We start from the raw sequence: 13,248 nt of genomic DNA on the forward strand, positions 1-13,248 counted from the left end.
AAAGAGATCCCAAAGAGTTTAAAACCCACGGTTTGTATCACCAATCCATGGGAAGATACTTAAAATCACAAAATCGTTTTCCGCACTGAGACAAACCAAGCCGCACAAACCCGTACATAAAAGCATGACTGGAAGGCAGGCAGGCTCTCTCGATTAACTTTATACAAACTCCTGGCATAAAAGTGAAAAAGGAAACATAAATGCTATCCTTTTTTAGCTCCGCTGCGAAAAAGCCAATTATCTACCTGTGAATGCATGCCACGTACAATACTTTGAAGACGCCTCGTCATCAGAAGTGAGAAACTCTGAGCACCTGGCACCCGGCCATCATTTGTCTGTTGACACTGCTAATGAAACATCAACCTGAAATGCACGATTCCCAGCTCCAAGGCGACATTGTTGCAATTCAGGGAAACCTGTGCGTGAGTTGGCGGAGTCCCGTCCTGCAGAGTCCTCCGTCCTCGGCGAGTGGGAGGGTCACCCCGGGCGAGACTAATAAGGGCAGAGCCGCGTCCCCCGTCCCCACTCGCAGGGAGCGCGCTCGGGCCACCCGGCGGCGGTGCGGCAGCGCGGCGCGGACGCCACTGCGCCTCGGCGGGGCTCAGACGCGCGTTCAAGGTAAGCGGCGCCGCTTCGCCACCGGCCTTTCCCTTCGTCTCTCGCACACACGCCGGGCCCGTGTCCTCTGCTCATGGGTCCCATCCCTGGCGCGCATCTGCTTTCCGAGGAAATGTAAAAACTGGGCTACACATGTAAACAGGTCTTGGCGGATGCATAAGGCACACCTGCAGTTACGCGCTCGCGTAGGTAGCCTCGCGCTGGGACCAAAGCCGGTTGGCACGACGCGGCCACTTTAATACGCTCCATATAACGCAGCGCGTATTCCTGCGCCCACGGAAGCCGGGCTGCAGGCGCTGCACTTTAGTTCTAGGTGGGTTTTCGGGCTCGGCGTTTGTCAGGCAGAACTGTGAGCACCGCTGATGCGGCTGAGAACCCATCAAACACGGAATAAAACATGCACGGCGTTGACCGCACCAAACAAACTCGATGCACACGCGCGCCGGCAGCTACGAACGTTGGTCTGCGTCTGGAGATGTGACCCGGGGCGCGAGGAGGCAGGGTCCAGTGCCCCGGTCTCCGGCTCGGGCTACTTATTCCGACCCGCGGGTCTTTCTCCCAAGTGCGACTTGGCGGGGGGCGCGAGCGCGGGATCCCGGGACACCCGCAGCCCCCAGCCCGGCTCGCCCCGGAGCGCCCGGCCCTGCCCGGCCCCTAATTACCCTGCAGCAGGCGCAGCGCGGCCGGACCGAGCGCGGCCGCCGTCCCCGCAGACGCGGCGGGAACGCCCGCGCCCGGCGCCCCGGGGACGCGGCCCCTCCGCCTCCGCCTTCGCCCCGGGATCCCGCCGCCCCGCGGGCAGTGCGCCGACGCCGCCGCTGCCGGGAGAAGGGAGGCGGCGCCGCGCGGCCCCGCCAGGGCGCTGCAGGGTCCCGGGGAAGTTTGTTGGCCCGGAACCGAGCGCGTCGCCGCCGCCCGACCCGCTGTAGCCCTGAGCGCGCGGGCGGGGGCGCAGAACCTGCCGCGGCGGGTACCTGGGGCGGGAGGGCGCGGGCGAGTCCCTGCGCAGGTGAGCGGCGGACAGGCCGGGGTGCGGGAGCCTCGGGGACACCGGGGGTCAGAGCGCAGGGCCAGCCTCGGGCACAGCAGGCTGGGGATCAGAACGAGGGGAACCCGGGATCCTGAAAATGCCTGGGGTTTTAATCGAACCATCGAGGAATTGCAGCAGTGAGGGACCGTGCGCCGCAGCTTGAAGTTGGGACGCGGAAGGGTAAAGGAGATGATTGTGCGGCCGCCTTCCGCCCCCAATTCCAAGACTCCTCGGCCCCATCTGCTTGGAGGACACGTCTGTGGACAAACAAGATGGGAGGGTGGGCAGGACGCTCAAGAGGAATTTCCATCTGCCTGATAAAGGAGAAGATGAAATACTCCCCCCACTCTCCCCACCACCAAAAACAGAGACAGACAGACAGACAGAGAGATCGTGCAATCAAGCACTATTGTAATTCTTTAAGAAGTGTTAAAAAACTGCTCTGCTCAGATGTGTGATCTTTCAGCATCCCCTGGCTGGCACCTGGCGAGAAAGCTGTAGGACCCTCTCTGAGTAGAGATCTTTGACCTGTGCCTGCGAATGAGCTGGGATGTTTCAGTGTGCAGGTGGTTGGAAAGGCCCGAAAAGCCTCTTTCTGAGGAGAGCTAACAGGATTCTTTGAGTAGGAAATTCTGTTTAGAATGGAAAAGAGGAAGGATGACCCCCCAGGGGTGAAAAATTCATTCTTTTCCCAGGGGATAGAAAACGGAGAAAGTAACTGGTAGGCGTTTCCATGAGGTTTTGTCCAGCTTGATTTCTCAAACTGAATCTAAGCGGAGTTTCCTGGGAAAGGGAGGTGAAGGTGAGCAATAGAGCAGGAGAGTGAGGCTGAACTGTTATGAGCAGGTCAGAGAAAGAGCAAAAAGATGAAAGAAACTCAAATGTGATTATTATCACAGTTTGGACACTATCTCTGTATCTGAATTGTCATCCAAAGAAACCATCTAAAACAGATGGGAGCCCATGATATTCTCCAGAAATGGAAAATTTCCATCTACTTTCTAGTCTTCCCGTTTAATCTCTCCTGCTGCAATTTTAGTTCATTTTCCCCTCCAGCAGACAAAAATGCCCAGTTGGTACACAGAAGGGGACGGTTTTATAGGCAGGGGAAGATATGGAGGTAGAAGCTATGGTTTTGCTAACTGGTTTCATACATACGAATTCAAGTGAAGAATGAAAAATAAACAGGAATAAAAACTCGCAGGGCTAGAGAGATGCTAATATATAACCTGGAAAGACTGCTGGAAAAAACAGAATGAATGGGACTGGAGTTGGATTATTTAAAGAAGGCCATGTTGAGGACATATATCTTAAAGAGACAGAGAATAACAAGGCTTAGCAGGAGAGAGCAAGAGGAGGACATTCCAGCCAGAAGGAATGGCATGTGTGAAGGCTTAGAGGTGGGAGTGAGTAGTCATGTGCCTGGTAAGACAGAGAATCCAAGCTGGGGTGAAACCTGAGATGAAGGGAGCAGATAGCACCTGCCAAGGAGAGATTGGAAAGGAGAGGCTACAAGGCAAGGGGCTCTTTAAGGTCTTAGATTATAGGCAAGTGGTGTGATAATCAGGTGAGGAAATTGCATATTAAATTTGGAAGTTGATAGAAAGATGGTGAATGCAAGAGTGGAACAATAGGTCTGTCTTATCCATGCGTAGGGTTTATGATCTCCCTCTTTGAGAGAAATCAGAGATACTCATTAGATTGTAAGACGATTAGATCAGAAAGCTAGCACAGCACTTCAAATGGAACAATTAGAAAACGTTAATAAAGTGAGGAAAACTACACCTCTATATTAATTTGAAATTTTAAGTGGCATTGGATCATTGACATAGATATATCTGTGGAAATAGGGCTAAAGAATTGAAATCCAAAAAAAAAGTAGATCAGTCATGAGTGTTGAAATTGGGAGTAGTTTCCATATAGTTGATAGAGACAACTATAGTTCAAGGAAGCCAGTCAACAAAACAAACAAGTTGTTGAGGATCGAGAGAGTCAATTAAGCATGCTCAAGGGGAACGTGAAATTAGAGATCCTATAGGAAGTAGGCACTGATTGAAGTGACAGGAGAAATAACATGGAACTCTAAGAAAAGGTGATATAGCTGATCAATTTTAGAGGAGTTGAAATATTGAAAACCAGGGAATATATTTTCTATGAAGAAGAGAGCAACTTTGATAATATTTTTGTCCACAAAATAACGGAAATTATGTTCACTGAGCCTTCTTTTAGTAATTTTTCCCATATTTTTCTATAATTTTTAGCTTTATCCATACCCTATTGGGATATATTGCTCAACAGTTCCAACCATTTATTTGTTTAACTTTAGTCCAAATATATTGCCTTAGACTATAGTGATCTACAAATTGATCAAACGAGTACCTACTAAACACCAAGTTTATTTTCTTTTTTTAAAAAAATATATCTTTATTGATTTCAGAGAGTGGAGAGGAGAGGGAGAGAGATAGAAACATCAATGATAAGAGTCATTGATCGGCTGCTTCTTGCACGCCCCTGACTGGGGAATAGGGATCGAGCCTGAGACCCGGGCACGTGTCCTGACCAGGAATCCAACGGAGATCTGTGGCATCATATGTCTATGCTCAACCACTGAGCCACGCTAGCAGGGCATAAATGCCAAGTTTAAACAAAACCCAACTGATAAGTTATAATTATATTTCTCCAAGATAAATATAGAAAGAAGACAGAATACACACAAATTGTTACAATGCAATGTAGACCATGAGTATCAAGCTCTATTGGCTCTCGAGGCAGTGAGTAGCAAACTCTATCTGTGATGGTTCTCACAGACTTCATAGAGGACATGGCATTTGAACTGCTGTGGAAGGCAGAGTAAATGTTCACCAGATGGAGAGAGAATTAGAAGGACATTCCAGCAACCAAAACAGTATGTGCAGAAGCCTGGCACAGCTTGGGAACTGTGAATAATTTGATGAAATAGAGGTCATTTGGAAGAAGGTGGAAGAGCATGGGCCTGGACAGGTGAGTTGAGGTCCTACTGTCAGCTCTGAGCACCTCTCTGAGGAGTGGGCAGTGAAAAGCCATCAGGAAACGTTAGCAAAGCAGAACACTAAAGTAATTAGATTTTTGGTTGAGAAATGGAATACTTGAGCAGTAGGAGATGCAGTTAAGGGAAACAAGACTGGAAGAGCCCTGGCTGGTGTGGCTCAGTTGGTTGAGCATTGTCCTGTTCACCAAAAGGTCATCGGTTTGATTCCTGGTCAGGCACATACCCACATTTCTCTGTCTCTCTCCCCCTCTCAATTCCTCTCTCTAAAAATCAATAAAAAGCATATTTTTAAAAAAAGACTGGAGGAAAGGAGTCTAGTCAGGAGTCTATTGCACTTTTCCAGATTAGAAATGTTAAGGACACAAATTAAGTCATTTTTTTGGTAAGAATGAGAAAGTTGGTATGGATTCCAAAGATATTTTAAAAGTAGATTTGATAAACTTTTATAGAAATTTGATATGGAGATTAGAAAATGGGTTGGAGATGATTTTGAAATTTCTAATTTAGGCTCCTAAGTTAATGATGATGCCTGTAATTAATATGAAGGTTAAGAGGTATCTGTAGAATATAAAGAGGGCAGTAACCTTGCCTAAGCTGCAAAAGACTTCTCAAACTAACCTGTTTCATTACTATAGTCAATGAAAAAAATAATGCCAGATCTAGCCCTAAACTCAGAGGCTCTATGTCCTATTATTGGCTTGGAGTTTTAACTCTATAGGTATGACTTTGTAGTTGGTTTTCTCCAATAGTCTATAGGCTCTAGTATAGCTTCAGGAAAGTTAGAGTCTAAAGACTGGTAAAAGAACAGATGTAAGACACCTGTTGTTTTTGCTTATTTGCAAGATGTGCCACTTCATAACAGTATGACCAGATTTTCTTGGTGGAATTACGTATAGGCATACTGCAGGGTAGTCAAGATGGTTTGATTTAAAAGTTGACCTTCCACCCAGCCACGTAGCATTTCTCTTTATAATGAATGTTCTGAAAATATGGGTTCTTTCATCATTTAAAAAATCAAGCCTACTTTTTAGAAAGTAAAAATACTGTGCTGTTCATTTAACAGGCTATGTAAAGCAAATCAGTATTCCCTTTCTATTTTTTTCTCTCTTTTTCTTTGCTTGTCTTTTTATGTTATTTTCTATTTTGGAACTAAGTCTAATGCTCTGATCCTTTATGTAATAGCAAATGTCACAGATGCAGAACGAGCATTATTAAATGTTAGATGGCATAGCAGTAAAATTATTCATGTTTTGTAAGCAGATTTGGTCTGGTTTGCTTTCAGATGGCTCCTGACCAACTCATCGAGCAAGCCCACCATCCCATCATTCTAGCTATTTTTTCTGCTTTCCTTTCTTCCTAGTGTCTGTCCCTCAAAGACAATGTATGCGTTTGTCTATTTTCAGTCTTCCTGACCAAAGTAACACTGGAGATTTCCCCTAATTGTCTCACTGCTCTATCCCCAATGACTGCTGTATCCCCATGGGACATAGTAGGAACTTCATCCTATCAATGGATGTCCTACATCCTGATAGTAAACATGGTGTAACAGCAAAGGCGTTTTAGTCAAGCAGACCTGGACTTGAATCCCAGGCTGTGGGATCTTCTCTTTGAGCTTGAATGTTTCCTATCTGTAGAATAGGGACCTGACACCTGTCATCAGTACCACCCTTAGGCCTGGGCAAAAGGGTCCCTTCTCTGGGCCCTCCATTTTAGAAGGCCCTGATATGCTCTTGCTTTGGATGTGCACCTGCTCTTAGAGTTAGGAGTTTGGAGAGGTTAGGGGACCTGCCCACCCAAAGCACGAGCTTCTAGACCAGGCCCTGGGTACTCAAGATCCTGAAATTCCCCGACTGAATCACCTTTAGCCCTCTTGCAGGATCTGGAAGACCTCTTCCTTGGGTCCATCTTTCCAGGGGCAGAACAAACCACTAGGTGTGAATACCCCTAGGCCCAAGGGGGTGTTTAAGGCGTGTCTGTTTGTAGGTGTTGTGCACAGAGCTTAGAATTATTGATATTTCCTATGTGTGTGGTTGAGGCCCCTCATGGTGCAGATGGAGCCAGGAATGGGAAAAAATAAGGGCTGAACTTTGGTCCAGGCCACAGGCCAGTGTATCCCTTGCAGTCTGCTCTGTCCATTCTGAACTTGACTTTGGCTTTCAGGTCTTTGTCAAGATATATTTACCAAGATAAAAGGGGGAAAATAACCATATTTCTTATAAGTTTTATTAGCGTTATTTTTAACTTTCAGATATTTAAACATGGTATGTGGATCTCTTGCTCTGTGCCCTGCTAATGTGAGGGGCAGGTATGCCTGCCTCTTAAGTTATTATGAGTATTAAAATAAAATATCATATATGAAAGAAATTTTACTGCAGAAAATGACAGCAGGTATAACCAACATTCTTCATATCCTTCTTAAATGTATCATGAGCCATCTTTGTATAAGTTTGGAAAAATGTGATATGAGGGCCTTAAGAAAGCTCAGCATCCACATATATTATCCGGAGGTTCTACATTGCTCACTCCACTGGGAAAACATGACAGGTTCTGTGTTAAAGTTTAAATCTTATCTGGGAAGAACAACACATTAAGCTGTGATAACACTGGCCTAGATTCATTTATAAAACTATCTTGAAAATCACGTAGCTGGGATCCGAGGGACAGGATAGAAAATAGGCAAGTTTTGATGAGGAAGGAGATTGTGGACAAAGCCCAGAATTGAGAAATCCAGGGAGGGCACCAGAGGTGGATCCAGGGCAGCAGGAAGCATACTGAGAACTGCAGGTATCTGAGGAGAGCAAGAAGGATCTGGAGGAGAGGTTCAGAAAGACCCCAGTGAAAGCTTTGTCTTTGACAATTTTGTTGTGGTCAACCCTGCCAATAGCCTGCAGTAGAGATTAAAGATCTGGAAAAGGTGGGGATTTTTTCTTTTTAACATATACAGGATTCATTTAGAGAACTCGATAAAAAGTTGTTTCAAATATTCCTATCTAAGTAGAGTATGTTTTTATTTAATTAAGATTGAAACAACAGGAACGGCCAATAGTAAACATATTTTAGAAATGTACAAAGAGCAAAGATGTTCATTATAATAACCTTTGAAATACAAGATTCTGAAATGCCTTGAGAATTATAAAATAAAGATTAAATTATTATCACTACAGATTCAAAGATAAGTGTAATTTACTGTATCTCAAGATTTGAAAATTGGCAGTTTTTTACTTTTTAAAATTCAGTGAATATTTATTTATTTAAAATTTTTTATTTTTCAATGACAGTTTACACCTAATATTATTCTGTATTAATTTCAGGTGTACAGCATAGTGGTTAGACAATCATATACTTTAAGAAGTGGTCCCTATGATATTTCCAGTACCCACCTGATTATAATATTCTTTTCTATATTCCGTATGCTGCACTTTACATCCCCTGGACTATTTTGTGATGACCAATTTGTAGTTCTTAATCCCTCCACCTTTTTTGTGAGTATTTTTTGAGTCTCTGCTTTTCCAAGTACTGTGCCAAGTGCTCAGGATACAGTGATAGAGCAGACAGACATAGTCCCTTCCCTAGAGGAACTTCGAGTTGGCAATAAACATATAAATACAGGCAAAATCGTCTGAGCTGGAGAATAATGGGGCCAGGGCACAGTCAGGTAAGGGCTTTTCCACATAGTAACATTTAAAGTGAAAGATGTAGGAAGAAGCAGTACTCAAAATTACTGCTTCAGTTTCATCAGCTGTTGTTAGCCTAGTCAGGTTTTCTGATTCTTCCTGATTCAGTGTCACATGATCTCACTCATATGTGGAATCTGATGAACAAAATAAACTAATGAACAAAATAGATCCAGAGATATGGAAGCACGGAACAGACTGATGAATCTCAGAGGGAAGGTAGGGGTTGGGGAGTAGGTGGGGAGGTATTAACCAAAGAATTTATATGCATATATGCATAACCCATGGACACAGACCATAGTATGGTGAAGGCCTGGGGCGGGGCAGGGCGGTTGCAGGGTGGAAGGAATCAATGGGGAAAAAAGGGGGACATCTGTAATACTTTCAACAATAAAGATAATTTAAAAAAAATCAATTAAAAATCTTTTTTGAAAAGATGTAGGAAGAGCATTTTCCCTGAATGAGGAAATAGCATACACAAAAGCCCTGAGGTTGGAAAGCACCAAGGAATTTGAGGAATAGCACATTAGTGAAGAGAAAGATGCCAAAGAGACCAAAGAGGTGGGTAGGATTATTCAGGGCTTCTCGACCATAGGAAGGCTTTTGGATTACATTTGAAGTAGAATGGGAAACAATTATAGGGTTTGAAGCAGGAAATGACATGATCCAACTTTGATTTTTCAAAAAAGCTCTCTAGGGCTATGTGGACAGTGAATTTGGCCGGGAGCTGATAATAGATGATGGAAATTAGTTAAGGAAGCTGTTGAGGAGTCTAGATCAGGACAGTCTGACCTAGGATAGTGGCAGAGGACTGGAAAGCAATGAATGGATTTGAAATGTGTTCGGGGTCACACTGGTCTGATGGTTTGGATGTGGGAGATGGTGATGAGGAAGACAGAAGAATCAATGTGATGCTTAGGTTTCTGGTTTGAGCATTTTGTTGGGTGCTAATTATTGAGACTGGGAAGAACATGAGAAGAAAAAGTTATGATTGAGAATCAAGTGTTTAAGTTGTGCGGTTATAGATGCCTGTGTAACATCTCAGAGAGATTATTGAGGGGGCAGGTGCATGCAAAGTCTAAAGCTCAGAGAAGAGGACTGGGCTGGAGATGTAAATTTTAGATTCATCATCTGACAGACACTATTTAAAGACAAGAGAATGGTGAGATCACAGAGGGAGACATTATAAAGAGATAGGAGAGGAGAGCCCCCAGATTCCAGTGTTAATAAATCAGGTAGAAAAACATATCTGAGAGGGGAATTTAGAAGGAAATCCCAGAGAGTATGAGGGCAGAGAGGCCAATAAGAATGATGGTTTTAAGGAGGAGCGAGTGGTCACCTACTGGAAATGCCATCAACAGTTGGATTACAAGGGGAAAGAAAATGATTCTTCTTTCAAGATCTTACTGAACTTGGCCAGAGACATTTCAGCAGCTCGGTGGAATGGAAATTCCTTAGTAACTAGAATGTTTAGTCAACTAACCATAACATCTTAGTCTTCAAACCTTTTGGATAAATGAAATTGAAGCTAAGTACAATTATCCTCTCAGTGGCTCAAGGAAATAGTTGGGAGACCTCCAGATTGAATTCATGTGCTAATGGCTATACAGCTCTCTGGTTCTTTGTTGCTGAAACAAGGAGTAAAGCTTCAGTGAATAAATTTTTAGGATGCCTTGGCACTTCTTCAGTGTCCAAATATCAATATTAATCTCAGGTTAAGGAGAGCAATGCAACTAAATTTGTACTAATTATTTATGGATATGTAGAGTGAGCAATTATACTAATAGCAGGTACATTTTTTAACACTTACTGTGTTCAAGGCCCTCTACTGTGCTCTTTCCAGGTATTAAATAGTATTATTTTTAGTTTTCAGGTGAATAAATTAAGGTTTAGTGAAAATACGTAAGTGACAGAGCGCAGACACGAAGCCATGGTTTTAACTACTATAGTATGTGGCTAATTTTATCAACAAATAAAAATCACTTTGGTTGAAAATGGCAATGATCAAGGATCTCTCTGAAAGTTAGATCAATATTTGTGAGTTTGTTTCTTTGAAAAAGAATTAATTGCTTTAACAGTTACCAACTGACTTGAAGTGATAACGAGGATAAGTTTGCAAAGTCATATGAGGATTAAGACTATATCTAGATGAGAGAGTTCAAAAGAAATAAGGCATAAAAACAGCTGTTTGATATTTAGAACCACACATATGGTTTTAATATTACAATCGCTGCTTCTAGCTATTCACCCAGAAATATCTAAAATCTCAAGTTAATTTTAAAATGCTGATTTAGGGTGTTTGGCACACGCAGAATACCAAACATGGTGGCTTTAGTTTTCTTCTAAAGAGTGTCTATTGACAACACTTAAGCACTGGTATGATGGTTTCTTTTATATTTGACTCTTGAGTAAACCTTGAATGGTGGCAAATATATGATATAATATTATTTGCATATTTAGAGCTCTTAGAATAGCTTTTCCAATAATATTGTGTTTGTCAAGTACGCTGAGGGAGCCATTATATTTTTAATTGCAATTCATTTCCATGTTAGTTACTTCACTATAAAAATTAATTTAAGTAATGCTTACGTTTTCCATTACAAAGATTTTATTTATTAAATCTTTTATTGCAATATCTATAAAGTAGTAGTCTGAATTCATAAAGACAAACAATTTTGAGGGGTAATACATTAATATTAAATATGATGTCAGTAGCAGACTCAGATGTGGTGGGCATTGCATAGATCCATTTGACTGTTTAAATAGAAGGAAAAATTACGTTTTGTGTGTGCAGTAATTACTCCTATAGCAGTAATTATTCAGTCCAGTAACAAAATCGTTAAGTTTATAGAAAATGTAATGATATTAATTAAGCCAAAATATGGAAAACTATTATTCAGGAGAGAAAATAGAATTGTAAGTAATAAAATTATATTTGAAAAATACAAATAATTATATATGACACCTAAAGAACAGGCAATAAAAGAAACAGTAGATAATTTGGACTACATAAAAATAAAAAGTTGTGCAGCAAAGAACGCAATCAACAGAGTGAAAAGCCAACCCACAACGTGGAAGAAAATATTTGCAAATCATGTCTAATAAGGGGTTAATAACCAGAATATACAAAGAACTCCTACAACTCAGCAGCAACAACAAAAACCAAGTTAAAAATTGGGCAAGATTTAAATAGATATTTCTCCCAAGAAGATATAAAAATGGCTAATAAGCACATGAAGGTGCTCAACATCACGGATCCTTAGGGAAATGAAAATTAAAACCACAATAAGATACCATCTTGCACCCATTAGGAGGGTTGCTATTTAAAAAACAACATGGAAAATAATGCTGACAAGGATGTAGAGAAATTGGAATTGTTGTGCATGGTTGCTGGGAATGTAAAATGGTTCAGCTGGTATGGAAAACAGTGTGGCAGTTCCTCAGAAATTTAAAAATAGAATTATAAGACAGCAATTCCATTTCTGAGTATATCTCAAAACAATTGAAAACAGGGACTTGAATGCATATTTGTATGTTCATGTTAATAGCATTATTCACAATAGCCAAAAGGTGGGAGCAACCCAAGCGTCCATCAAAGGGCGAATGGATATACAATGTATGGCATAAACAAAGAGTGTAATAGCATTCAGCCTTAAAAAGGAAGGAAATTCTGACACATGCTGCAACATAGACAAACCTCGAGGACATTATGAAATAAAGTCACAAAAGGATAAATATGGCATGATTCCACTTATTTGAGGTACCCAGAGTCGTCCAATTATTAGAGATAGACAGTAGAGTTGTGGTTGCCAGGGACAGACGAAGGGAGAAATGGGGAGTTACAGAATTGCTGTTTTGAAAAATGAAAAGTTCTGGATGGTGGTGATTCTTACACAACCATGTGAAGGTATTTAATGCCACTTAAATATACAATAGTAAATTTTATGTTAGGCGTATTTTACCAGGATTAAAAAACAATAAAGATATATACAAATTATTGTAAGTGGTGTGGCTTTTAAAAAATTTTAAAGAAGAGAAAATTTAAGTTATAAGGGGCTGTATGGACATTGGTAATTAGGAACTAACCTGAAAATATATTCAGAGTTCTTTCATACATGTTAAGGTATATATTGATATATTATGTATAATTGCATATATTATCAATATCCAATTACAGTCAGCCCTCTGTACCTGCAGATTTTGCATCCACAGATTCAACCAACTTTGGATTGAAAATCTTCGGGGGGAAAACCCCAGAAAGTTTCAAAAAGCAAAACTTGAATTTGCCACTTGCCGAGCACCATGTTGAATCCGTGTAAGGCATACCCTGCTGTAGCCCATATGCAAATATAGATTAAATGCAAATACTATGCCATTTTATATTAGAGACTTGAGCACCCAAAGGTTTTAGTATCCTTGGGGGTCCTGGAATCAATCCGCCCCCCATACCAAGGGACAACTGTATATACTAATACATAATGTAAAAGTCTATTATGTTCTCTTTGGTGAAGACGATTTCTGGAGATATAAAGAAAGCAATGATATAATCAGCTTAATTGAAATATTTTGTTCTGTTGCAGATCTGTGGTCACTTGTTCACATGGTTTCGAGGCACAATGAGTCACGCTGGCTCTTGGAAACTTTGGCTCTGGGTAGCAGCGCTCCTGCTTCCTGCTTGCACTTCCGTGACGGTCAGGGACAAGCCAGGTATCCAGGCTACCTCTTTTTCCAGTCACCAAATATTATTTATAGTCTTTAAATTATTTTTTTAAATCATGAAAATAAATCTTGTCAATGTTGAAGAGGCCATGGGTTAACTTTACTAGGACCAAAATAATTCATTGTTCCCCCATTGACCTTCATGTTGAACATTGAGAATTTCTAAAATTACTTATTTT

At 41.7% G+C, this 13,248-nt stretch overlaps 1 protein-coding gene across 1 annotated transcript in view; it reads left to right on the forward strand.

Moving 5' to 3' along the window:
- Positions 1-530: 530 nt before the first annotated feature.
- Positions 531-13,248, forward strand: part of COL19A1 (collagen type XIX alpha 1 chain) — a 284,762-nt gene continuing 272,044 nt past the window's right edge. Inside the window, exons 1-2 of the mRNA XM_081141246.1 lie at positions 531-618; positions 12,931-13,057. Of these exons, the coding sequence (XP_080997372.1) occupies positions 12,967-13,057 (91 nt within the window). The 5' untranslated portion in view covers positions 531-618; positions 12,931-12,966. The remainder of the gene's footprint in view (positions 619-12,930; positions 13,058-13,248) is intronic.

This window comes from Miniopterus schreibersii, assembly GCF_964146895.1.
Source record: "Miniopterus schreibersii genome assembly, chromosome: 6".
Taxonomy (NCBI): domain Eukaryota; kingdom Metazoa; phylum Chordata; class Mammalia; order Chiroptera; family Miniopteridae; genus Miniopterus; species Miniopterus schreibersii.